The sequence below is a fragment of the Numenius arquata genome, chromosome 2 (assembly GCF_964106895.1).
Source record: "Numenius arquata chromosome 2, bNumArq3.hap1.1, whole genome shotgun sequence".
In the NCBI taxonomy this organism is placed as follows: domain Eukaryota; kingdom Metazoa; phylum Chordata; class Aves; order Charadriiformes; family Scolopacidae; genus Numenius; species Numenius arquata.
The window spans coordinates 83,330,980-83,356,734 of record NC_133577.1 but is presented as its reverse complement, the minus strand read 5'-3'; the positions used below and the strand labels follow the sequence as shown (position 1 = coordinate 83,356,734).

At 41.4% G+C, this 25,755-nt stretch overlaps 1 protein-coding gene across 2 annotated transcripts in view; it reads right to left on the bottom strand.

Moving 5' to 3' along the window:
- The window catches only part of EEA1 (early endosome antigen 1), a 70,939-nt gene extending 55,215 nt beyond the window's left edge, over window positions 1-15,724 (bottom strand). Inside the window, exons 1-3 of one of the 2 annotated variants that reach the window (XM_074168111.1) lie at window positions 15,595-15,724; window positions 7,544-7,636; window positions 4,452-4,574 (exon numbers count right to left, since the gene is read on the bottom strand). In XM_074168111.1, coding sequence (XP_074024212.1) covers window positions 4,452-4,574; window positions 7,544-7,636; window positions 15,595-15,618 — 240 coding nt within the window. In that variant the 5' untranslated portion in view covers window positions 15,619-15,724. The remainder of the gene's footprint in view (window positions 1-4,451; window positions 4,575-7,543; window positions 7,637-15,594) is intronic. The other variant, XM_074168112.1, reaches the window with a different exon arrangement.
- Between the last annotated feature and the right edge of the window lie 10,031 nt (window positions 15,725-25,755).

The following is a 25,755-nucleotide window of genomic DNA, read 5'->3' as shown; positions in this document are numbered from 1 at the left end:
TCTGCAACATCTTGAATTTTTATCCCAGCAATTATGTCATGAGTCAAGCTCAAAGAACCAAGGAACTTTGCTGTTTTCCACTGAGAAGTCAATTTTATTCCACAAACACTCTTCTTGGAAAATATTTAAGTACTGTGGTGAACAAAAAAAAAAAAAAACACCCACCCAAAAACCTCACCAAACCAAAAAAGCCAAAACCCACAGAATTTCAGTATAATTGATACTTCTACCATATGGAAAAGATGAGTTACTAGTCTACCATACACATGCTATAGGACAGTTTAGCCTAATCCAGTATGCGCTTCAACATGCTTGATGTTGACATAACCAGACTTTAAGTTTATATAAATTTGAGTTTCTGGGCTTCATCTTTCACCTTCCAGAAGTACTGGGCCAGCACTCAAGCCTACAATGTGTTTCCAATGAGCACAAGAACAAAAAGCAATCGCTGTGATTCAAGCCCAAAGCTCTAACACCTTCCAGCCATGACCCACCTTTGCCCATGTCTCAGAATCCAGACTTACATTAACAACTCTTTCACAATTGTATTAGTACGATAAGCTGTATGCTGTGAAAAAAGTCCAGAAAAAACTGAAATGAAGTTCAAGAGCTGTATGGCATGTTCATGTGCTCAGAGGCATAAACACTTTCCTGGAGTTGATTTTAGTTTTTGCGTGTCATGAATATTTGGAAAAATTCTAAATTCACTGTTCACAGGTTTGTTTTTTTTATTTATTTTATACCAGACTGCAGACTCGGTGTCTTCCCAGAAAAGAAGCTGGATTCTTCTTGAGAAGAATAGAACCAACATAATTTCTAGTTCAGTTCTCTTCTGTTTTTACTACTATTGATGAGTAAGACTACAATTCTGTCACAACCTACAAGACTACAATTTTGTCACGAATTAAAAATTCTAATCCAGTGGATTCTCTGTTTCTTAAAGAAAAGTCACATCACATGGCCAAGTCAAATCAAACCAGTATCTCTAATTCTTCATTCTCTTAGCATTGTTTAGATGTTGCAGCAAATTAATGTAATGTAGCTCAACCAATGACTTTTCTTCCTGTGCAAAGCAGGCAAGTACTGCTAAGCTGAAAACAGCCGCTGTAACCTGATTTGAGAAGCAACTGAAAGAGCAGCCAAGGAGTATAAAATGTCAGCATTAAAACATTGACATGTTCTGTGCAAAACCAGTCCGCAACATTCCAAGGGCATCCAGAAAAACAGAAGATGCAATCAATTGCATCTACAGTAAGAGACATGTAGGGAAAAAAGACCCATAAAGAATGAAATATTTTCTAAGACAACAAACCCCCACATTTTTGCAAAACTAGTGTGCCAATTTACACTCCAGGCAATCCTGCTATGAAAAGTCTGTTCAAAAAACATCAGGGGCGAAACTTACAAAGATTACCCAAAAGAACTGTTTAAAAATTGTCTTAGCTTTAGCCTAGTTGTAGATAAGACAATAGATATTAACAGCCACTACATTCTACACATTGCAGGAGGTTTTCTGAATACCTGAGGAGAAACCGGAAAGGGAAGTGTGAAACTAAGCCTCTCTGACTCACTGTTTTGATGTCCAACAGAAACAGTCAGGAAATGCTGGAAACAGTTTAGAAATGTATCATTCCATTAAGAAAAAGAAAACAAAACAGAAGAAGAGTAGCAGCTTTTGCTAGTGACACCATAGTATACATCAAAGTTGGGAAACAAGGTTCCTGTTTGGGATCATGGTGATACATGTGACTTCCATAGTGCATTTGTTTGGTTGAGTTGGCTACGTATGGACAGAGACAGTTGCCAACGTTTTGGTGGTTGTTCCTGCAGCTGAATAAGCCTTTGTCTTTCAAAGTAAGGCTTCATCAGTGCTTGGGGGGCAGGGGAAAGTATTTCACTGTCGTTTTTACCAGTTACCTTACGGTGCAGGTAAGGTCATTGAAAAACGAGGGCTGCATAGACAGCTGTTTTGAGAGGAAGACCATATATAAGGCTGTAGGTCAGTGGCAAGGGTCTTTTCCCACAACAGGACATCAGACAACTTCTGAAACTGCAGGAGTGGATGCCTGTGACTGAAGAACAAGACAAACTCTCACTGCATGGAGGACAGAAAGGAGGGAAGGGCAAGAAGAACAGAGGGGCATATAACTTAACTTACTAAAATTTTCACCAGCAGGGAGGGTGTATTAGTGGAAAATAGGTTAGTGAAGAAAGCTATAGGTAAAATTAAAAGCAAGGTACTAATGCTTTTGTCAATCCAAGTGACAATTTTTCAGATCTTACAGTGTGAACAAACACTGCCCTTGCAACGTGTCCTATCTCTGTGTTTGAGGAGAACACACTGGCAAAAAAAACCTGAACTCACGAGCTTCTTCAGCATCGTTTCTAACAAAATGTATTTGAACTTCTCACAGTAGTTTCCACAAGCAATAAAAAGCCAAACACCAGTCTAAGAAAGCCAAACTCAGTGATGTTTCGTGTCTGCCACATAAGATGAAACTGATAACAGATTACATTCTTCTTATAATGCTGACTCAGGAATGGTAAAGATGGAATGAAAGGTGACAACCTGGTTGTATGGCTGCTTCAGGATCACAATGTGCTTGTTGCAAATGCAAACTCTCACTTTCTATCAACAAATGCAAACCAGCTGCTTCTCAGTAGTTACGTATTTTAAACTTTACATATTAGTATTGATGATAATGATCAACAGACTTACCCACTTTTTCAATGCTTCTACGCACACTGATATAATAAAAGATCAAACTGGAAAAAAATCAACCTATATATATTAGCATTCTTTGTTTCTCATCTCTTCCAGATATTTACTGAATCAGTGTACCAAGAAACATAGCTTTAGCAACATGAAACAGCAGCAGCTAGAAACAACTGGATTTCCATTTAATGTGTTACATTCAATACACAAGTTTTACTGACAAGTAAAAAGTACTGACAAGTAACTGATAGTGGAAAAACAAAAAACCCAAAGTGGGCAAGAACCTGCAGTCAGCTCTATGAAACTACGTTAAACACAAGCCAGCTAAATAAAAGAGTAACTCCTTTAGGCAACCAAACCACCTCTGATGGCTCACATCCCACAATCTACTGATATCATCGCATCAGGAATGCCACAATCTGTCACTGGTAAGTCACAGCTTATTCAAATAAGGCACTTGCATTGTGACCAGAGAAGGAAGAACATGAAAAGCTGACTTGATCACTAACAGCTCTACAGGCAGTCCCTGCTTCAACAGGAGGCAGCAAGGAGTCAATCACAAACCAGTCTCCAGTTGTCCTGGCTCTGAGGAGGTCCCCCAGCACTCCAGGGGAGCAGCATGGGCCACTTTTACCACAGACCCTGCTCACTTTAACTCGTGACACTTCACCCTTTAGAAGAGATCTCAAGTAACTCCAGGATAATCAGTGTATTGATGGCTTTCATTATCTTTTGGGAATAACATCCCACAATCTGAAGTTTTCCCTTCCAAAATAAAGCGTAAATACACATTGACTGTAGAGAAGAGGAAAAGCACTACTTAGCAAACGCGTGCAGCAACAAACACAATAAAATCACATTGCTCACACAGCCTACAATAAACATTTTGATTCCAAAATGCAACAAAACTAACGTCAGCAGAAAGAATGCAAAGCTTCTACTCTCTGAAGGTTCACAGCAGAAAAAAGTACAGATAGCCTTGTGCAGCTGGAGGCTGTTATCTTACAGAATCTGAATTCTTGCAATTGAGGAGAGTAAAACAGCGCACTTCGTTTAAGTTCTTCCACAACTGGAAGAATTTAGAAATGCGCTACTATTCATAATGTCTATTAACTGAAAGAGCCTTTGCATTTTGTCAGGGGCATAAAAAAAATCCAATAAAATTCTATACTAAAAAGTTGTTTTTATAATTACTTTTATAATGTTGCTGCAATACCTAAGGCTCTTAAACATGTTCAAGAAAAGAAGCTTCTAAATTTTTTTATATTCCTGTCCTCTGTTCCATCTTCTACCCAATGTTCCTATCTCCCACTAGAAATCTGCTTTAAAAATAGTTAGCCAATAAGAGCTCAAAATATTTCTTTTCACAAAGGATGTATCATATCCAATACTGTATTTATCACTACACTGAGCCTGAAGTGAAGTAAATCAAATAATGTAACAGCCTTATTTAGAAGAAAATCAAGCAAGAGCCGTTCAAAAAGAATACATCAGTGACTGCAAGTCACCGCAAATATTTCATGCGAGAGACAACTGCAGACTAGAAAGCTAGACATAGATTAATTCTTCTGCTGAATGTATACTTTGGAATCATGCATAAGAGATCAAATTTTGTTTCAGCAAGGAATCAAAAGAAACAATTGAAAAAGCTGACACCCAAGCCATGAGAAAAGATTTATGTTCATTTAAAGCAGCCCATTACCAAAGCTATTGAAACAAAATAAACAAGACCCACAGTAACAGCTGGGAGGTCACGAAGCTCCTGTCTTCTTTCTGTCCCAGTGTGCTCATTCTGGTAATGTTCAGACAGATCAGTGGGAGTTACACACACTTTCATACATAGTGGACAGATGAAGCCCTGTGAAATGTATATTTGTTTTTAAGAAAATAATAAAGACCAAAAAAAAAAAAAAAAAAAAATTGATGTTCAAATTCTTACACTAACAGTTCTCTACAATCACCAAAGGCAAAGTCCACTTTCCTATTGGAAAGATTGGTTTTGCAAACCACATATCAGTATCATGAAGAAAGCAAGAAGGAACAGTTATTAAGAACATGAAAATAAACAAATCCAAAACACACTTTAAAAGCCGGCACCATGCTGCATATTACTATGTGTTTTCCAGACACTCTTGGTATTCCCTTCAAGTGAGAGAGGAATAAACTGCTTAACAAATTGTGAATGGACCATTGTAAGGAACCACGTCAGATCCACCACGTAGCTTCCCATAAGGGCATTCAGATGCTTCACAGAGAGAGGCAAGGGTGGTGCAGTGAGATTGCAGAAATACTCCTGTAAATTAATAGGCAAGTGTGCAGCAGCAGGAGAAGCCTACGAACGAGCGCAGCCGCGCGCCTGGCTGGCATGCTCGCTTAGGGAAAAATAGGTGCGTTCCTCAGTAGAATTTAAAAAAAAAAAAAAAAAAAAAAAAAAAAAAATCAGCACACTCACCAGAGACTCACCAAAGCCAAAAGCGAAATCAGTTTCTGAAGAACAACAGCTTTACATCTTCTAGACACACGCTACATGCTTAAACACATAGAAACAGCGGGGTGGAGAGCGAAGTGCCGTGAGCCTCCATCCACACTGCTGGCTGGAGGATGCCCACGCGGGCCTGGCAGAGTGCTGCAGGCAGAAGAGACTGAACACAGCCCCGCATGCACACATTGGAAGGCTAAAGCCCCTTCCAAAAAGGGATGTCTGTGGCAAGCATGCCTAGCGAACACAGCCACATTACACTAATGAAAGCGTAAACATGCTGGTGGACTCACGGCAAGCACAGAGTATTTAGCAACCCTGTACTGCAGATGGGGTTGCACTGCGACCTAAGGTAAAAAGGACACGCTCAAACATTTCCTCCTTGGGCAGATTGCACAGTGAATAAAAGATGTATCTAGACTTGATTACAGGTCTACGTGTGGTCTGAAGTGCTGACGTGGCCACAGACAAGACTAAAAATGTTTCTCACCTCTCCTTGAGCAAGGAACAGTTTGAATTCAGACTTCTCCACACCTTTTGTTTCATGCTACAATACTCAAAAATCAGGATTGATTTCAAATAGACTTGAGAAGGTAGGAAACACAAGAATCTGCACCGATTTAATAATTATTTTCCATTTGAGCCTTGCAGCAATACAAACCAGAAAATCTCGCCAAGAAACCAGAGTGAAAACAAGTCAATTGGATTTCTGACTCTCCGTAATACTGGAGAACCGGGTGGGAACATAACGCTAAAACAGACAGCAAGCATTCTGCAAAGTCTGGCTACAGTGCTCCTGGCGAGAAGTTCTCAGAGAGACAACACCTCAGGCTAGCTGCACAGGAAAAGGAAGAAAGACCAACAGAAAGGCTCAAGTTGCGCACCGGAATGTGAGAGTCTCAGGAGAGTAAGAGCCCATCACCACCTCCGGAGCTCAGTTTCAAACAGATTTTGAAATTATATGCCAAGGAGAACACCTGATTTGTAAGTGATGCAACAGATGGTGGAATTATTGACAACTAAAAGATATGTTTCAGTATCAACCAAAAGTGACACAGCAGCCTTTGGTCAGACCCGGTTTCAACTCAGTAGCAAGAAAAGCCAATGGTGCAATAGTGCCTGCACACCACCACTTTGAAAGCTGGCCCTATGTCAAGAAAACACTACTACGTTAGTATTGAGGTACCCTGTGACACCCACCAGCTGTACAGTCAGTGATATTGCACTCAGGTTAACAGAATTGTGCAATTTTAGCCAAACTTTGGAAAGAAGCAATTATCTCATTGCACATTTTTAAGCCTTAATTAACTACAAAAGTAATGAGATTTTAGTCTGTAGTTTAAGAATATTTATTTGTTTCAGGGACAGTGTAAATATGCATACAAAACAGATTTGGGCTCACAGATGTGTGACGTATAACATGCAGCAAAATATTAAGGAATGCCTAATTATACTGACTGTAATAAGGGTTCAAGAAATAAGCAGATGCACAGAGGGAAGGCAATGAGGATTTTAAACAGCACAGTGAAAGTTTCTCTTATCTCTTATCATAACAGACATAGGAGTATTTGAATCATCATGCACTTTATTCAGTGTAAGAAAGGGCACTTTGCTCCCTTTAATGCTGTAATAGGAGTAATTAACCTTGCACTGCATTTGTATGCTAAGCTTGAAACATTTTCAAGCTAGGTAATCAGGCGACATTAGCACAAACTAGCTTCAACAGCCAGTGGAGTCAGTTTGCATTTTTCAGAGTTAATATTTGACAACACTGTAAATCCAAAGACATTGTAATAAGGGATTGAAGCAAGAACAACAACTTATTCTGCTGGTTAAGTATGCCATACAGTACATGAAAAATGGATACGATTTACAAGTGGTAGATTTATACACTGGCACCAAATAAAAACCAACATGTTTGATATTTCACAAGGAGGAGGAGGCTCCAAGCATACATTACAGCTTAGCAGAAGCAAGGCGAAAAGGGCATACAAGTGTGATAAAATGTTAAGCCTCATTTTTCGGAATTCTCATAAAAAGATTTATTAATGAGGAGCCTTAAGCTTATGTCTCATTGCTTTTAATTTTAATAATTCATCGCTAGGATTACAGGAAGGACTGCTTGTGACCATTTAGGTAGATAACCCTAACTAACAGTTACATATAAATATGGCCTAGCCTTCCTTTCTTTATTTAAATAACAACCAATTTGTAGAAGATGATACTTCTGAGTATTTATTTAGTACAGCTGTTACTTAGGGCAGCAAAAGCTACTCCCAACAGCTTCATGGCTCAGAGAAACAGCCCCCAAGGTCTAAGACTCCAGTCCCGTGTATGGTGTACAGTACCTCAGAGGAACCTTCATTATTCACGTCCACGGCATTTCCTGGTGTGGCAGATGAATCCGAATCCGAGCTCTGAGACCCACCTCTACCCGGAGTCTGAAATAGAGGGGGGGGAAGAGAAAAATGAGTGTCTACAGACTGTATTTAATAAAGCATGGTACATATCCTTTGCAAAGGCCTCTCTTCTACTTGCTGGAATACAGACAAATTTCCCCTCCACAAGAGTAATGAAGTGAACAAGCTGACAACCAATTACATAATTTTCAGTGCAACACTTCAACAAAAGCTTTTATCCAGGACTCTCCATGCATCAAAGAACAAGGAGACACCAGAAGCAGAGGCCAGGATTTTAAACTACTTCCCCTCATGAACACTCAACACAAAACAAAGAATTAGGCTAAACTCTGCCCTAATATCACTCACTCTGATGTTAAATTAGGTCTCTGTATCCAACAGAAAAACACTAGAAATTACAATCTAAAAGTTTCAGAAGTAGTAAACTATTATCATACTACTCTCTTGATAGCTTGTCTACAATCTTAACAAGCCTTTAAATATTCGAAAGACAGAAAACTAAAGAGTGAGGACCCTGCTGGTACAACAAGCATGCAAGCAGGTACACTGCCATGATTTTGAAAAAATAAAATTCACACCTGTGATAAATTTAAAACATGCTAATCACTAAGACAATCTATAAAAATAAACTTCTATGAATATGCTGAAAATCAAAACAGCAGTATGGATTTGAAACTACAGGTTTAGAGAAAATAAGCAAATAAATTTTAAATACTACATGATTCAAAAACTACATAGATGGATTGCATCTTATAATCCTTATTTAACTATAACTTTCATATAAATTTGATTTAACTTCTCTTACTCATCTCCAGAACGCCACTGCTTGACCAATGGCTGAAGAGTTAGCATACTCGAAGCAAACATCAGTAAAGAAATTATCTTAATACTGATACACAATCCTAGTTTCAACAAAAAAGAAATGTTCATTATCCAATTCCATGACGACAAGTGCAAATGGGATGAAGTAATGCTACCGCTGTATTTTACGCCCATCTGGAAATATTTGTGTTATAAAGGATTTTCTAATTTAATATAGGGGGATTAAAAACATAGAATTTTAAATATATAGATGGAAATCTACAGAGAGGGGAACAGAAGCAGATAAATAGTTTCTTGATCTTGGTGTCTCCAAAATCTTACTGGTTTTAGAATTTTCTTGCTCAAATATACCCTCTTTTATTCTCCCAGACAAACCAGCTATATAACTTTTTATAAGACACCTGCACCATGAATGCTTTTCCATACTTTGAAAATTAAGGGCATTTTCCCACTTTGTTTTGTAAAGAATATTCTGTTCCCAACTTTCATAAAGATAACAGCCTTTCATTACTAATCAAATAAAAAAAATAGGGAATAAAAACAAGTTTACTGATTAAGGACTTAATTCCCAGTGAGACACAGTTCAACTTTAGAAAGAAGTCCGAAGACTGGCCAAATGGAAGCGAGGAGGAGCGAAGCAGCGAGGTACTGCGGCTGGTGACAGTAAGTGACGGAGAAAACCATCTCTCCTCATCCCAGCCTTCTCTGGGGTCATCAGTTAAGTGATCACCGTATGCTGGTTTTCCTACTCCCCTGTCTTTTTTATTTTAGATGTTTTATGTTTCTAAAGAAAGTAAGAACACAATGGAGTTTCCTTCTAGTACAGTACACAAAAGCAATAGGCAAGGTGACACTAGCTCTCACAAGTTAATAATAGGAGAGACAACAAAAATAAACGGTGTAAGCAAAGAATACGATGCATGTGCAAAGCACGTCAAAGTGAAGGCACGAGTACTTCTCCAGGTCACTGATACAGACCATAAACAAGGTACATCCCAGCATGGACCACGGCTGCACAAGTTTTCATATGACATCAGTCTGGGAGGACCAGCTGATACGCTCCAGGGGCAGGGCTGCTGTCAGAGGGACCTAGATGGGCTGGAGGAACGGGCCAACAGGAACCTCATGCAATTCAACAGGGACAAATGTGGAGTCTTGTGCCTGGGAAGGAAAACCCCTGGCAGCAACACAGGACTCCCTGCTGAAAAGGACCCAGGGCTTGTGTCAGACAGCAAGCCAAATTGGAGCCAGCAACCAAGTTTCTCAGTAAGACCGGTAAGCTAGAATATTGCATCTAACATTATAAACAGTTTTCTTCAGGTTATATAGTTCAGAAGTTCCTTTCCATGCAATCCATAAACGACAATCATGCAACCCAGAGGTAAGGCTCACTTGTGAACCCATTCTGTGCAAGAACAAAGAATCCATAGAAGATGTATATACATACATGCCTACACAAGGCAAGATATCAGGTGTCAAAGCTTTCTTCCATAAAGGAGCTGAACTTTCACGATATAAGAATCAACTTCTTATTGAGAGGAATTTTTAAAAAGCCTTTCAAAATCTGACCATGATAAAAAGAATATGTATGGCAGTTAGCTATGGTGGCTGTTCTGTTCCAGAAAGCCTGAGAACTTGGACCCCTATCTGTCCCACCATCTACATATCCACAAGTAGAAATGCGGTGTTTTGAAATGCAGAAATTGTCAGCATTAATGAATATGCACTTCTTTACTAATGCCTTAGAAGAAACGGAAACCTTTTGTTCCACTCTTCAGCTCCAAAAACTGAAAAATGTGGCTTCACGTAGTCACGGACAAGAAGACAGGAGAGCAGAGGGAGAACCTGAACAAAATTGATAGCCTGGGCAATGGGGATAAAAGATGGTCCAACCACCTCCTTAGGAAGCATATACCTCCACTTTTGCAATACCTGAGCATATACTTTCTGCATACCTAATGAATCATTTCACCCCAAAACCAAGAATCTTCTGTAGCAATTAACATAGTATTTTCTTCACCTTACATTGTAACTACTGTGCACTGTTAATTGCCCATAACATTTCACCCCAGAGTTGACTGCATTTCGCAATGAGATTTGCATATTAAGTTCTGCTAGTTCTAGCACTACAAATTGGAGATTATTACAACCTCCAGGATGAAAGCTCTTATATTAAAAGTACAGTGTTATTACTATGTGGTTGATTAAAGTATTTGCTTTATGAAACACTTCAGACATGCTATAATCACACTAAAAGGCACCACATGGCACGTCTTACTGCGCACAATATACAAGACAGAAATTATTAAACAGTACCTGCTAAAATCCTTTTAACCTTTCAAAAAACAACGTGCTCTCTTTAAAAGAGAAAGCATAATTCCAAGCTAGATTTAGAAAGCTTAGTACAAATAGGTGGCATTTTTTGGTGAGTGGCATGCACAGGGAAGAAGGGTAGGAAGGAAAGAGGTCATTAAATAACTTTCAAGATCAGGAGCAACATCCCATAGCATCCATTTGCAAAGTAATACAGACCAGCAAGAAAAATTTAATACAAATTTGGAAGGGTGTTATGGAAACTGAGACCATAAATGCCATTAACTTATCTTTCAAGGCTGTAATATAATTTAAACATCCTTCACCGGTCAAATAAAGAATGGGGGATTGCGAATATTTTTTAGTTGATCACTGCATGATCAAATAGGTTCACACACACGTTTAAGCTAGGCTCCCAGACCACTGTTATATCAAGTTCCATAAAAAAAATTAAAAATAAAAAATTAACAACTTAGACTTTGTGAACTAAGGAAAGACTGAGAATGATGCTCTTTGTTTTCAATTGGAATACACAAGGAAGCAAAAGAATGACTTATGAATCCCATAGGAAAAGTAAATTTTCACACAGGCTTCTGTATATGCATTTTTACAAAATTAACATTTGACCCCTAAAGGCATACCTGGAGTTGAAAGACTTATGTAAGATTAGTCTCTCACCCAGCCTGTTTCTTTCCTAGTTGTCAGAGTTATACCTGTTTACTTTGCAGGGAAGTATATGTTTCTACTACTAGCACTGGAGTTGTGGAAATAATATGCTAAACTCAATAATGTTGTTCTCTGTGTTTTCTCCAAACTGCAAGCTAATAGAAAGAAACATCATTAACAACAAAAAGGGCGACAACGATTGCAGCTTGTTTTCTGAAAAGGAATAGAAAATTATATAATGAATGAGTTGAGCTAATGCATTAAAATGACGGAGTATAAATATGGATTGCTACCGTGCCATTTTTGCATAATCATTTATCTGTCTAGCTACACTCCATTCAGTTATGATACTCTTTTCAGCATTTTTAAATTCAGAATAAATTAAACCTTTGAAAAAAATCTGTTAAGCCTTTAGAAAGTCTGAACAAATATGGATTTATACAGTTTTCCCAGCACGGATTTAAATACTACAGAAGAGTACTATTGTCCAAACATATTAAGGACCTGAAGCAACAAACAAGCTGCAGGAATGGGAAGATAAGAAGGCTAAAGCCCATGTTATCAAACAACTCTCAGTGCTAGAAATGGAGTACAGTGCAATACAGGAGAGTAATATTGTTTACTCCTAAAGAAGAGTGACGCTATTTTACGACTGTAAAATGAAATGATTCCTGACTTCATGGGGCGCAAAACCTGTCTTTCCCATTGTACCACGGGTTCCACACAAGCAGACTCTGTGCCCAGGAAGAGGCACACGTGCTCCCTTGGACTCCACAGGGAGGGCACGAGCACAGCTGCAGCTCAGCATCCATCCGAGTACATACGCTATCTAGCAAGCCCTGCAATTATAAACGTAAAAAGAAAATTATAGGTAAGGCATGAGATGCAATGCATCCCAGACAAGTAAGTATCTCTGCTCTGGAGCTTGCAGTAAGGGAACAGGTGACTGTACTACCTGAGCTACAGAAATGCCTGCAAAGCCCTGCTCTCCACCTAGACCTCAAGATCTCCAGACCAAGAGCTCAAGCGCTTCTAGAAACAGAGCAATTAGATCTTAGAATCCAAACACAGCACAATAGCTAACAGTTGTGGACAGCCAGTTAAACACTGAATGAAGACATGAAGACAAAGAAGAAGAATGAAGACAAAAACTAACGTAAACAGTAGTCACACCAGCCCAACAGACGAGACCTTCACTACAAAACATGAGCGATGGGAAGAAGGCTCAGAAGAAGGTCAAAGTAATCAGTTTTTCACCAGCTGAAAATAAATGCCTGCTCCTTACAAGTGCGTTTTTTTTTTGTTACTATGTTTTGGTGTCTTGAAAATATAAGAAGTGACCTCTGCTTTAGCAGACCAGAGACAACAGCCGCTGTCCCACCAGTAGATGAACAACGGAGTGGGGACACAATGGCCACAAAGGGCCTTCAGAGTTGAACATAATAAAGAGAAGACAGGTCTCTATAGAATACGCATATGTAGGGCTGACAAAAATCAAAACATCTGGGCAGGAAAGCTGTGTCTCAGACATTTCACACAGATGTCTTTTGGGAAGGACTACCTTTTTCTAGGTCAGCACGATGAACAAAGAAACTGAAAAGTGGCAAGAATGAATGAAAGGGGGTTTTACGGTGCAAACGTACAGAACAGATGGATCCCTGAGATGTCACATTGAAAACACACATAAAATTTAGAAACAGCTTGCAGGGAAAGGACCTGAAACAAGGACCTAGTTGAAGACAGCATGGAGATACTAACTTCAAAAACTAAATGAGCTATGTTCAGTAGGAATGAGTATATCATAATTTTTATTTTGAAAATACACCATTCAAAGTCACCGAGAAGATGCTTTTAAAAACAGAAATTACAACTGTGGAAGAAATAAAAAGGTGACCAGAGAACCAAAGTATGAAAAAAGAAATATCTGATGTTTTAAAACTCCGGGAATCAGAATTTCAAATAAGTGACTAAAACTATAAACAGTATCTTTGTAGTTTTTGTCTTCCTCCCTTGCAGCTTCATGGCCAGATGAATCACAAAAAAAAAAAGAAAAAAGAAATGTAATAAAGAATTTTTTTAACATACTTTCATAACTCAAGTTATATCACTACTAATGACTAGCCACCTGGCTAGAAAGGATGGCATCACCTATAATCAAACAATAAAGCAAATACAGATACAAGAAACTAGATTTCAGTGACCAGAAGGTGGTTTTTTGCTATCTACATTAATGATGCACAAGAAAAGGGTCCTCAACCTTGAAACTACTGCCTTGGAGACATTAAAGATTTTAATACTTATGCTCTTTATGAACAAATTTGACAGCAAGCTAAGACTCACTTTTAACACCGAAGTACATTAGAAGTCTTCTTCATACTTTGCTAATCACAGATTGTAAATCAAAAAGGTATGTATGGGGCTGTGTGTACAATCACTACTTTTTATAAAAGGCCTACAGCCCTTTTAATAAGAGGTGGACTTTTAAAAAAATAGTTATTTGCACCAACCAAAAGATTAACTCCTTTAAAAATCTTGGTATTTCTCCATTTATTTTTTTTAGGCAGGAAGAAGTCTGTTCCACCTTTGTTGGCAATTAGTTCTGCTGTAATCCTGTAATTTTCGGGAGCCACTGGGGAATAGTTATTCGTTCAAACTTTGCAGAGAAGATGGCTGTTTCTAACACACAAAAACTTTTGCACTGATTTGAGATTTTTATAGGAAGTGTTTAGCTGTATTTATACTTGGGGGCAAATTTCCTTTGGCACCTTATCAAGCTCTTTCCTACATCATAGAAGCTCTCCTTGACGGCCTGTTATTTCTCAGAATCAATAAACACCCAGTTAAACGCTGCCAATATTTAATTAGACCCATACTAAGTTTCCCTGCTTGCTAGCAGGGCTTCCCATCCAACTTCAGGAAGGAAGTTCTTCCCTGTAAACACCAAGCTCCAAATAGACCAAGAGCGATCTTCACCTGCTCGGGGTCTATGACCGAAAAACAATTTGAGGCATGCTTTACGCAGAAAAAGTTGGCGGTATGCATACCGATGTACTTTCTTCCCCTCTGATAACTCTCATTCTTGTGGCAACGCTTCCTCGCATGGCAGATAAGGAAAGCATGCCAGCCTTTCCCATAAAACACCCTTTCACAGAGGTGTTACACAGACAGCAGGCTTCCAAACGAACACAGGATAAATAGAACACCGAGGGCAGCTGGTTTCCCTTCTACCCGTGAGCTCCTTCTGCGTGACACTGACCCCGCTCTCCTGCGGTGTGGGATCTGGAGCGGGATGTGGAGCTCTGCCTTCCCACCGCCGCCGTGACTCAACCCTTTTCGGTGCATCCTCCAGCCGAGCGCTGGCGACAAAGGACCGACTCCCCGGGCCCTGGGCCACCCCGACACCTGCCCTTAGCCAGCACCTCCCCGAGAGCTTCCACCCCAGCCACCAGCGGACTGCAAGCCGGCTGGCACCGCCACGGAGCCACGCCAGGATTTGGGGAGGGGACAAGGGTTTCATAAACGGGTGTCACAACTTGGCTTTTCCAACCAGGCAGAGCTGCCGGAAAAGCCGGTTCCCAAAATACGGGGAGACAGCTGGCTGCCGGGCTGGCTGTCGGCCTTAGGAGCCTGCTGGCCCCCAGGGCAACAAACCCCGGTCCCCGCGGCGGCTCTGCCCAGGCCGAGCTCCCCTTCAACCTGCCCCAGCCGCGGCGACGAGGGAAAGCGGCGGGCGGAGACGCCTCCGCGCTGCGGGAAGGAGCCACGCCGGGGCAGGGCCGGCCCCTCGCCCCACCGACAGGCCCCTCTCCCCGCCGCCGGGGGCCCGCCCGCCGCCGGCACCCTCCGCCCAGCCCGGGGGACGCCGCCACCGCCCCCAGCCGGGACCGCCGGCCTGTCCCGTCCCGCCCCGTCGGTGCTCGGGCCGGCCCCCGCGGCGGGCGAGGGGGCGGCGGCGGCGGACAAGCTCACGGCCTCCGCGGCCACCGCGGGCCTACCCCCTCCCCTGAGCCGCAGGACGGGCCGGGCCGGGCCGGGACGGGACGGTGGCTCCGGCCCCGCCGCGGGGAGCCCGGCCCCGAGCCGGGCCGGCACCAGGAAGCGGCACCTCCCCGCCACGCCACGGCACGGCACGGCCCGGCACGCCGCCCTCCCCGCCGGGGCGGGTCTCGCTGCCTTACCCGCTGCAGAATCCGCCTGAACATGGTGGCGGGGCCCGGATGCCGCCGGGCGGCCGCTGCCAGGCCGAGGGGGAAGCCGCGGGGCCCCGCGCAGCGCCACCCCCGCCCCGCAGGAGCCCGGCGCGGCCCGCTCGCCCCGTGACAGCCGCCGCGGCCGGGGAGGCGGAGCAGCCGCCGCGCCGGGGCGGGACCGCACAGCGACGCACCGCCCCGGGGAGGGACGGGGCTGCCACCGCCCGGCCACGGGGAGCCGGGAGAACCGAGGTGGGGGAGGCCAAGGGGGAGGGTCCAGCCCGGCGGGGGCTGCTCCTGGGGACGGGGCGGCTGTGGCGACGAGGAGTCCGCGACCCCGTCTCCTCCGCGGGGGCCCGGGGCGAGCTGCTTCCCGCCGCGCCGAGCCCGGCGGCGGGGGAGCCGGGCTGCCGAGGCGGGGGAGGAGGGAGGACGGCGGAGTGCCGGCCCCCGGCATCGCGGCCGTCCGCTTCCCCGCCGGTCTGCCCCCGTCCCCGGCAGCTGCCGGGCCCCTCTCGCCACCGTCACACGCTGGCCAGGGGAAGGGACGCGGTGCGGTCTGAACCTGCAGCTGGGGACTCGCCGCATGCGGCAAAGCGACCAGGCGGCTCCGCGGTTGCTGTTTCGGTCGTGAGGTGTTGAAAGTCCTGAGGAATGCACGTTAAAAGGAGCGTTGTTAAGGCATTCTGGTTTGGATATTTAACTGGAAATTTAATTCTGGAGGAGCAGTTGCTTCCTTCAAGCCCTGAGTTGGAAAGGCGACCTTGCGGCATGACCCATTGGGTGCTACTCTTAAGTATTAGAAAAAATTTTGCTCATGCAAGCACGCACCTACCTTCAAAACATCTGCAGCCCAAAAACAACCAAGAAACAATCTCTATATGTATGTGCTGAAGCAAAAACCTACAAAAGATCTGCTGGAATACCAGTAGTCTCTAGAATGCGTAACTCAAGACGCTACAGCCCGCTGTTCTATTCTAAAGCTGCAACTTTTACGCACTGGATGCAAGACAAATGGTCATGAGTAAATAATAAACCTGTTCAATGACTAATTGCGCCAAGTAGAGCAAATACCATAGCAGAGCACCAGTTGCGCTGCAAAGATTGAAAACATTTTTCCACTTAAAGGCTGACATTTCCCAGCCCTCCAAAATCCTCAGACTTCGCGTGAGCTGCGAGCACGTGACCAGCGGGATTCGGCTGCGGCAGCTTAAGGCTCGAGGCACAGCAGCGCTACGTGTTTGAACTGGGCTTACTCCCGCTACAGGGTCCAGCGTGTTCCGCGCTAATGTCATTTAGTTCACGACTGGGGCGGGTTAAGAGCTCACACGCAGTCGGTGATGGCTTCAGCTGACAAGCAGTGACATCTTTGGTCACATCCATTAGATCGTTTTCATTTATGTGTCCATAGTTCAAAATGGCCTTGAAATTTGATGTGTGGCAGTAACGAGGTTTGTTTCTAAATTTTGTACATGGGATTAACAGTGGGAAAAGGATTGTTCTTGTATGGCTGTACAGTTCCTTAAATATCTAGGCAGTAAATGTAGACATTTACTCTAAATCTAACCAAAATTACTGCAAATTTTAATACCCCACTCCCTTTACCAGGTATTTCAACAAGAGCGATTGACAGCCTAGATGATAAACTGCTGGGGTGCTCAATTTGCCATACCCGAGTAAGTTAAGCAGCCCGTCTTTACAACACAGAGGAAGATGATAGAGATCTGAGGACACTAGTTAAAAGTCTTACATCAGAGGAGGATTTTCTTAGACAAGTTTTGCAAGGAAATGCATAATCCTTTATTTGTGTGGATGTTTGTGTGAACATATGCATCTGTCTCCCTGTCCACCCATCATTCCCTCAGTAATTTATTAATCCACCAGCCAATTTCAATCAAATACAACAGAGCCAGATAAGGCTCAAAGATAATTAAGTTCCTACAAATTTAAATAGGCAGCCGGGGAGAGGAGAGAGACCAGCCTGTAAAGGAAAGACTGCAGAGTGACTGGCTTTACTAAATACCAGAGAATGCACATAAAAATTCACCCTAGGGGCAGAGCTCTAGGAAAAAAAAAGATTAAATCGGTCCCATTTCCAGTGGAAGTCTTTGGTTTTAATTACTGTGTGTATGGTAATGTCTGTGAATTTATATCATATGCTGCCCTAATATTGAAATCTCAGGCTGTTAGAATATGGTTGATGTCCTCAAGCATGGGAGTTGTAAATTTTCATTTCATCCAACCTCATCAACTCTGTGAGGAGTTTGGTGACAGGAGGGTTAAGGAGAGCCTTTCCGTGGAGTCCATTGGTGGCAGAAAGCCTTAGACCATAATCACGACAAAGACCTTTCCAGATCCAGCTGGAAACGGGTATTTCATCCTCTACACAGAAGCCAAAGGCTGAAAGTCTGAACTACATCAACCTCTTGCATACCCGCAGAAGTCAGCATGCCTTTATTTCAGTAGAGAACTGAGATCAATCTTTTGACTGTAAAAGCAGTATTCAAGGTGGCCAAGCTTGCACCAGCATCTCTCAGACCTTCCAACAGATACTGCCATTTAAAAAAAATAAAAAAATTAATGGCTATGCATGTAGCCAAATAAAAGCAATGATCCCTGGACCATGGCTCACAGGAATCAGTGCCCATGCAATCTTCTGCCATGACTGAGGGCCACAAGGAACCACCACCACTTGGTACAAAATGCAGGGAAAATAATGGGTGGTATGTCCACAGCACATATGCTCGCTTAGACTTGTGGCCTATAAATTTGCAAAGATTCTGGGCTACTGTCCTACATGTTTTCAGTGTTTATATGTATGATTATTTTCAGTCATGTTAAGTTCCTGAACTCAAAATCTCTTGATCACAAGCTCCTTGGGTTCATGAAGTGCTGCACTGGAAAAGTATCCTGTTTTTTCAAGGTGTTGCTTTTAAATATCATATTTATAAAATGCATCAGCCTCTCAGGCGTGTTTTTTTTTCTACCTTTTCAGCTATACATTTTTGACTGTCACTATATACTGCTCATATACTTTCAGCAAGTAGATTTCAAATTTGCCCACATCTTTTTCTGAGAATCTCTCCTTTCAAGTTAAACTTTCTGAAACTCAGTTGAACACAGTTTGTTTAAAATATGTTAAAACCCATAGTAACTAGCAGGTAAAAGTAATATAATGTTAAAAATACACATCACGAACCATGGAACAAAGAGAAATAACAAGATTAAAGAGTATTAAAAAGTTGCCAACCATCTGTCTTCAAAGATTAAAACTTGCCATAAACTCCCCTTTATCTCCTCAGCCAAGCTCCTCCAATAAACCCATGTTTGAGGAGAAAACTGTATTCTGTATTGGAGAAAACTGGCTTCTACACACAATTTAAATATGAAAACCCTCCCTCAGCCCCCAAGAAATGATACAACTTACCATATGGAAATTACAGATCAAAAGAAGTATTTTATCTTAAAATACTTCATACAAGTACAGCCAATTTTTTAGCTCTTGGAAATTGTTTATAATATTCATACAACAACTACTGTGCATATTTATGAAATGGCAGCCAAGGAGTCAATATAGAGATAAAGATTATGGCCATCATCTCCTGTTCAGTCCTCAATAATTTAAAAAACCTGCCACCTGGAGTTTGGATTCTAAGATGATGGTGAAGTACATAACATTTCATAAACAGATTGTTGGTAAATTTGTGACTAGAAGAAGCAGCAAGTGCAAAGCTGTAATTCATAAGTAGTACAGCGTAAGTTACAGCATTGCTGAAACCAAAATAAGACGTACATCTGGGATTTTCAAATTCCTCTGAGTGACTTATGAGCATGTATTTCATAGAAAATTAGGGATTTGGGTGTTCCTAAATCAAAGCACCATTTCATCCGAATGCCTACTAGGAATTGTCATTTAAGAAGAATGTAGCTGGGCAAATGAAAATTTGTGAAGGAAAAACTAGCTTGAAGAGGAATATTTCAGCTATTGATACTCTTGTCCCTCAAAAATATTTGCAAACAAAATACACAGAGTGCAGTTAGAATTCATGTTTTCGCCATTGTGCTGAGAAACCACAAGTGAAATTTGTCATTCTTGCAGGCAGCACCAATAAGCTTGAAGAGGCAAATGGCAGAAAATACTCAATAAAAGAGAAGTTCTTGGTGCAACTAGCGATACGGAGAAAAAAGTGTTATATGGTTGGGATAAGGCATCAGTGAGACACACGGTACATCAAGAAAAAATATTTTTAAAGTGATACATGAAGGCAAAAAGGTGAAAAACATCTGAACAATCTTTGTAGACTTATGAAGACACAAAGTCATAAAAGCGTATGACAAAATTTGGAAGCTTTATGAAGTACAGATTTGGGCACAAATGCATTTTCAACTGAAGGCAGGGCTGCACAGATGGGCCACTGCCATCTAATGGGGGTACATGGACCTTGCTAGACAGTGCTAAGGAAGGCAGCTGCCAGTCCCTCCCTGCCTGTCACCTGCAAATACAGGGCACGTCTGCTCCACAGTAGCCATAGGAGAACTATGATATCCAATTAAGAACAGCTAAAAGGCTTCTCAGAGTCCTCAAAATACAGAAATCTGTATTTGTTACTGATATTACTATTTGTGTAGGAATAGACTTTGAAATGGACAACAGCTAAGTATTAAAATGACAGCATCTATCTTGTCTTCAAGAGAGTTTGACAGTTCGAACTGTACTCCCAGTATTTCATTATTTACCATTTGGCTCCCCTTCAGCTTTATTGGCAGAAACAAATGTGTTTAGCCTGGAAAAATATTTAGAGTGGTTTTAAATTGGTATTAGTAAAACAAGATTATCTAGTGGCTTGGGCACTAATCTAAGACTTAGAAGATCATATAATTTTGTACTCAGCCCAAAACTAGTCCTCTTAGTAACACTCCCCACCTATAATGATGAAAATACTGATACCTCTCTATTGTGAAAATAAATTTGAATCTTGTGATGAAAAGCATCATAGAAGAGTCAAATATTTCTACTAATGTAAATTTATTGGCAATCAATTTCGTGATAACCAAATTATTTATGAACGGTGAAAGAAATGAAGTCTAGTTTCCCATGAAGAACATATCCCACAGCTTCACCTTTACAGAAATTTGATCTTCTGTCTCTCCAAGGTCACTCAAGGCCCCACCCCACAGGAGACAAGATGTGCTGTGGTCAGTCCAGAGATGCACATCAGCTCCTGTACATCAGCTTGGCTCACTAAACTTTCCAATAGCGTAAATGTGGATCTGTTACTTCTACTCAGTCATCAATTTTATCAGAAACTCAAGAAATGTAATTACCTTTAAGACATCTACAACTATCTCTGTTTAGACTTAAACTGCCCCATGGGTTCAAAAGGTTTGTCATGGGGAGCAGAGGGGAAGGACGGTGAATCATAGAATTGTCTAGGTTGGAAGGGACCTTAAGATCATCTAGTCCAATCATCAACCTAACCCTGATAAAAAACCATCACTAAACCATGTCACTAAGCTCTATGTCAACCCGTCTTTTGAACACTTCAGGGATGGTGCCACAACCACTTCCCTGGGCAGCCCCTTCCAATGCTTAATAACCCTTTCCGTGTAAAAATTTTTCCTTATATCCAATCTGAACCTCCCCTGGCACAACTTGAGGCCATTTCCTCTTGTCCTATTGCCTGTGACTTGGAAGAAGAGACCAACCCCTGCCTCTCTACAACCTCCTTTCAGGTAGTTGTAGAGAGCGCTAAGGTCTCCCCTCAGCCTCCTTTTCTCCAGGCTGAACAACCCCAGCTCTAAGAGATCACCTCTCCTTCCCTAAGGAGCAAGGCAAAACCCATAGGGTGGTTTTAGTCTGTGTTTGAAGACTTAGGTCAGTCTTTCCTGACCTGTTCCCTTCTCAATACAGAGAAAAATAACAGCTCTTCAGTTCTTCACTTGAGGTACTGAAGACGTTGGCCAGAGCATCAGTACTTCACCCTGCATGTGTTAGGGTGAGTGTGTTTTCTCAGCTGCTTTAGAACCAGGCTGACTCTGTGATGATGTTTGTAACAAAGAGCTGATGACTGGAGGCCAGCTCCTGTGCTACAGAAAGCCTCTTTTAAGTCAGTGCAATTATTTGCATGAGTAATGAGCATGCGTACTAACAAAGGTTGCACAGCTAGCATTAATACCAAATCCAAGACCTCAAAGTCATGACTTGTACCTCGTGTTACAGACCTGAACATGGTAGGATTTGCACAGCTCCTCCCGAGGTAATCCCAATTAAAGACAGAAACAACAGAATTATCTCTATTAATAACAAAAAATTGCTCCAGTGACTGATTATTTTTTTTCCCACCCACCCCAAGACTGAATCACTGCGTGGAGTATGCCATATAGCTTTGCTGGAGTAGCTGGAGAGACAGGCACTGGAAGTAGAGAAAGCCCAGCAGCACGGAAGAGAGCTTAAGTCATAAATATGTATGAGTTCATGTAAAAAATAAACCTGATATTAATATAACCAAAATCTGAGATGGAGAAGATCTGCTGCTGAGTCATGCAGAGCACTCTTTGCCAAATGCCTCAGCTAAGAAATTATTCTGCATAAAGTTGAAAGGCTGCCACAAAATAAACACTTCCAAATTCCACCCTAAAAAGCTGTGGTGATACCATGGTCATTCTGATCCCGTTACTTCAGAGATGTTAGCTCGTGCTGGCAAGTTTCCCAGGCACTTTCCAGTAAATGGCACAGAAAATGGGTAAATAGGAAGAAGACAGGGGATTGGTGGAATTCCACTGCAGAGTAGAATTCAAATATTTCAAAGAACAAATTCTTTGGGGTCACTTATCTGCTCACTTTGGTGTGTGCTAATATACATATGTAGCTTCTCTTTCTTTGGGTCTTAAGCACAAGCTTATTCATCTCCATCAGTCTAGGCACATTTGAGGATGTTTCAAAGATTTTTCAGCAAAATGCTTAAAATGCCAAATGAAATAAGCAGGGGAGCCCTTAATTATGCAGGTTGTAGGGGATGCCAGTAGTACTGATTACTTAAATTAATCTCATTAGGACTCTCTTAGTTACAGTGGAAACATAAGATGTATTTTCAATGTCATGTATCAAGATTTAGTGATAATAGAGCTGTGGGCATTGTTTTAACCACCTTCTGAATAATTGCAAAAAAAGCTGAAGATCTGCAGGGGGTTTTTCAAACACAAATCTCACCAATTGCATTAACAAGATTTTTTCTTTTTTCTTTTTTTTTTAATTATATAAATGTCCACACAGCACTGATTCAAACACTGTCCTCTCTCTGAAAATTAATGCGCTATTTGTTCATGGCTCTGTATGTAAGCAGATGCAATAAACATTGGCTTTGTTGGGGTCATTGTGTACATGCATTGCATCAGCAATTCAGTTAAATATTTTTAAATGGTCAGAATAGAGGCTGCTAAATAAAGAAGACAAATAACTGTAAGAGGAAGTTAACAGGCTTTCTTAAAGCACTAAACAAAAACTCCTGTAGCTTTAGAGTAATCACACAATGCTTAATGGCATCTGTTACTATAAACTTAACCTCTCAAAGTCTTCCAGATTTGTATTTTAATGTTAGAAATATACTGAGTCTGGAATCCAAAATGCTATTTTTAAGCTATACGGTATTGCACTGCTAAATGCCCTGCTGGCCAGCCCTTGATTTTCTTGCAGTACTGGCCAAACCTGTCTCTGTAGCAATTGTATTAATGATTTAGACATGAGGAAGAATCTTGAGAATAAGCAAAGGAGGATTACAAATCTCTCTCTGTTAAGCATTTTTTTTAAAAAAGCTAAAATGCTCACACTAAAAGAATAATGAGTGGGACCATTCATTCATCATCATCGTTTCCTCATATAGAGCAGGTACGATTTATAATTTCATAAAACACTAGATAAAGTCACAAACAAACAAATGAAAAAAAAAAAGGGCTAATTTATAAATGGAAAATAAAATGTGTATACCAAAGCCTAGGGCAAACAGGCACTGGGAGTCAATGAAGGAAAAAGTAACAAATGCATTTCCCGTGGGATGATGAAATCCTACATGGTTACATGGTTCTCAAGAATCAACCCTTCAACAGCTGAGGTTTCCCTTTCATTAATGCCAGCTACATGCATTACTGGGTCAACTGACAATATAATTTTAATCTGGATCAAATGCGCACGCACCGCTGTATTTCTGTTTCTTCTGAATAACAAGAATAAGTGATACAGTGTTAAAGCAGTTTTATACTTTTTGTTTACTGTAAATTGATTGCAAGGAAAAAAAACCCAACACCAAATCCATTACAAAGCTGGCCAGAAGAAAGTTACTGCTTTAAAACAGTATTTTATTAGGTAGGATAAGTTTGCACCAGACCTGCGATTTTACCATTTGGGCTGGTAACTTTTCTGATCCAGCATTAAGTAATCTGAAGGCAGATTTACCAGCCCATGTACCCACAGCCTGGCCTCTATACCTGTCTTTTCTTAGGCGGTTGTTAGCTGTCATGGCAAGAGCAATGCCAGTGATGCATATGCTCAGAAAATAAGCGTTCAGTCTTTATTTCCTGCTTGGCATTATAATCATACTGAAATGGCTTCTCCAAAACTGGATATTATATATTGTAGAAGTCTACAGTATGGGCAGTCACTGCCTCAAAAAGTTTTTGAGCCAAATCAGCAAGAAAAAGCACCCTCTAAAGAAAAGCTCTTTTTAAGATTAAAGAGTACAAAACCAATTAAAACCGTCCAACCTGCAAAATGTCTCAGCAGTGGTTAAACTACTTGGCTAGAATATATGTTTAGTGCACCAAAATTTCTTGATGAGTTTGCCAGGTGATTTGGATGAGCAAGAAATGGAAAATCAGGTGTACTGTTTGAAGTTGACATATTTTATCATATTAGATATACATAGACATAGAGATTTCCCATAGTGAATAATAAAGCCCTTTTTGGTAAGCAATTGGACAATTCTGGTTTGTATAAAAATCCTTTCTTTTTAAGCCTGTATAATGTAGTCACAGACCCTGACAGTGTAATTGCAAAAATATAAGGTTAAAAACATCATTTGTCTTTAGGAAGGAGGTGAGGGTTATCTGCTGCTGTATCATTTCTCAGCTGTCCAGCAACCTGACGTCCACAGCCAGTTTGTACAAGACATTCATTTTAGAGCCTGGCCCAAGGCAAAAAAATAAATGCACAGGCATTCAGCATTTCATTTCAAGGCATTCAAAGAAATCTCCCAGTAGGTGTCAGATATTGAAGGCTGGACTCTTGGCTCACTTGTAGGCAGAGGGAGTTTTACTGCTGACCTCAGTGAGGCATTCAAATAAATATTCCAGTCTACACTAAGAAAAGAGAAGAACCATTACACACGGTTCTGACTGGGCAGGGCTTTTCTGGTCATCCTGACTTTTGATTCCCATTAAAGACTGCTGTCCCTGTTAGGTAGAGACACAGCTCGGGATTCTGTTGACATGGAAAGGTGGATAACGTGTACATGTACCTGTCAGAGAGGTGTGAGAGGCCACAGCAGAGGACCTGGTTGAGTGTGGGAACCAGAGCGAGTTCCTCAGCGGCACAATGCAAAGGCTCCACTCTGAGGTCTCACATGGAGACCTGTGCCAGCCTACAGACATACATGGGATCTAGGAGGAAAAAAAAATGTATTGAGTCACAATCTTAAACTTTAAATATCGGGATACTAGATATGGAGCTTTCTCAACTGGGGGTTTGCAAGGAAAGGCCCTGAAACAAAGGGGTTTTGTGAAGGGCAACTAGTTGTAATAAGTAATTTACTGAAGTGATCAGACAGTCTTATGTTTATAAATAAATTTATAAATTGACTTTTAAATACTATTTTTATGAATGTAACAAACAGCAAATACTAAAAGGTACTCTCAGATCTGAGCAGAAATTGATGCTGAATGAGGTTACTAACCTGAAATATATTTTAAGAGTATTTAAAGAGATTTTAAACTGAAGTTGCAGTCAGGAATTCAAATTGCAGCTAGTTATTAAAGATGTTGGTTTCCTGATGTCTGCTACCCTACTTACAAAGAACAAGTGCTGGCTACTCTTAACTGCATCGCGAAAACATTTACAGATGTTTATAACAGGTCTGTCCATTTTTAGTTGCCAAGGGC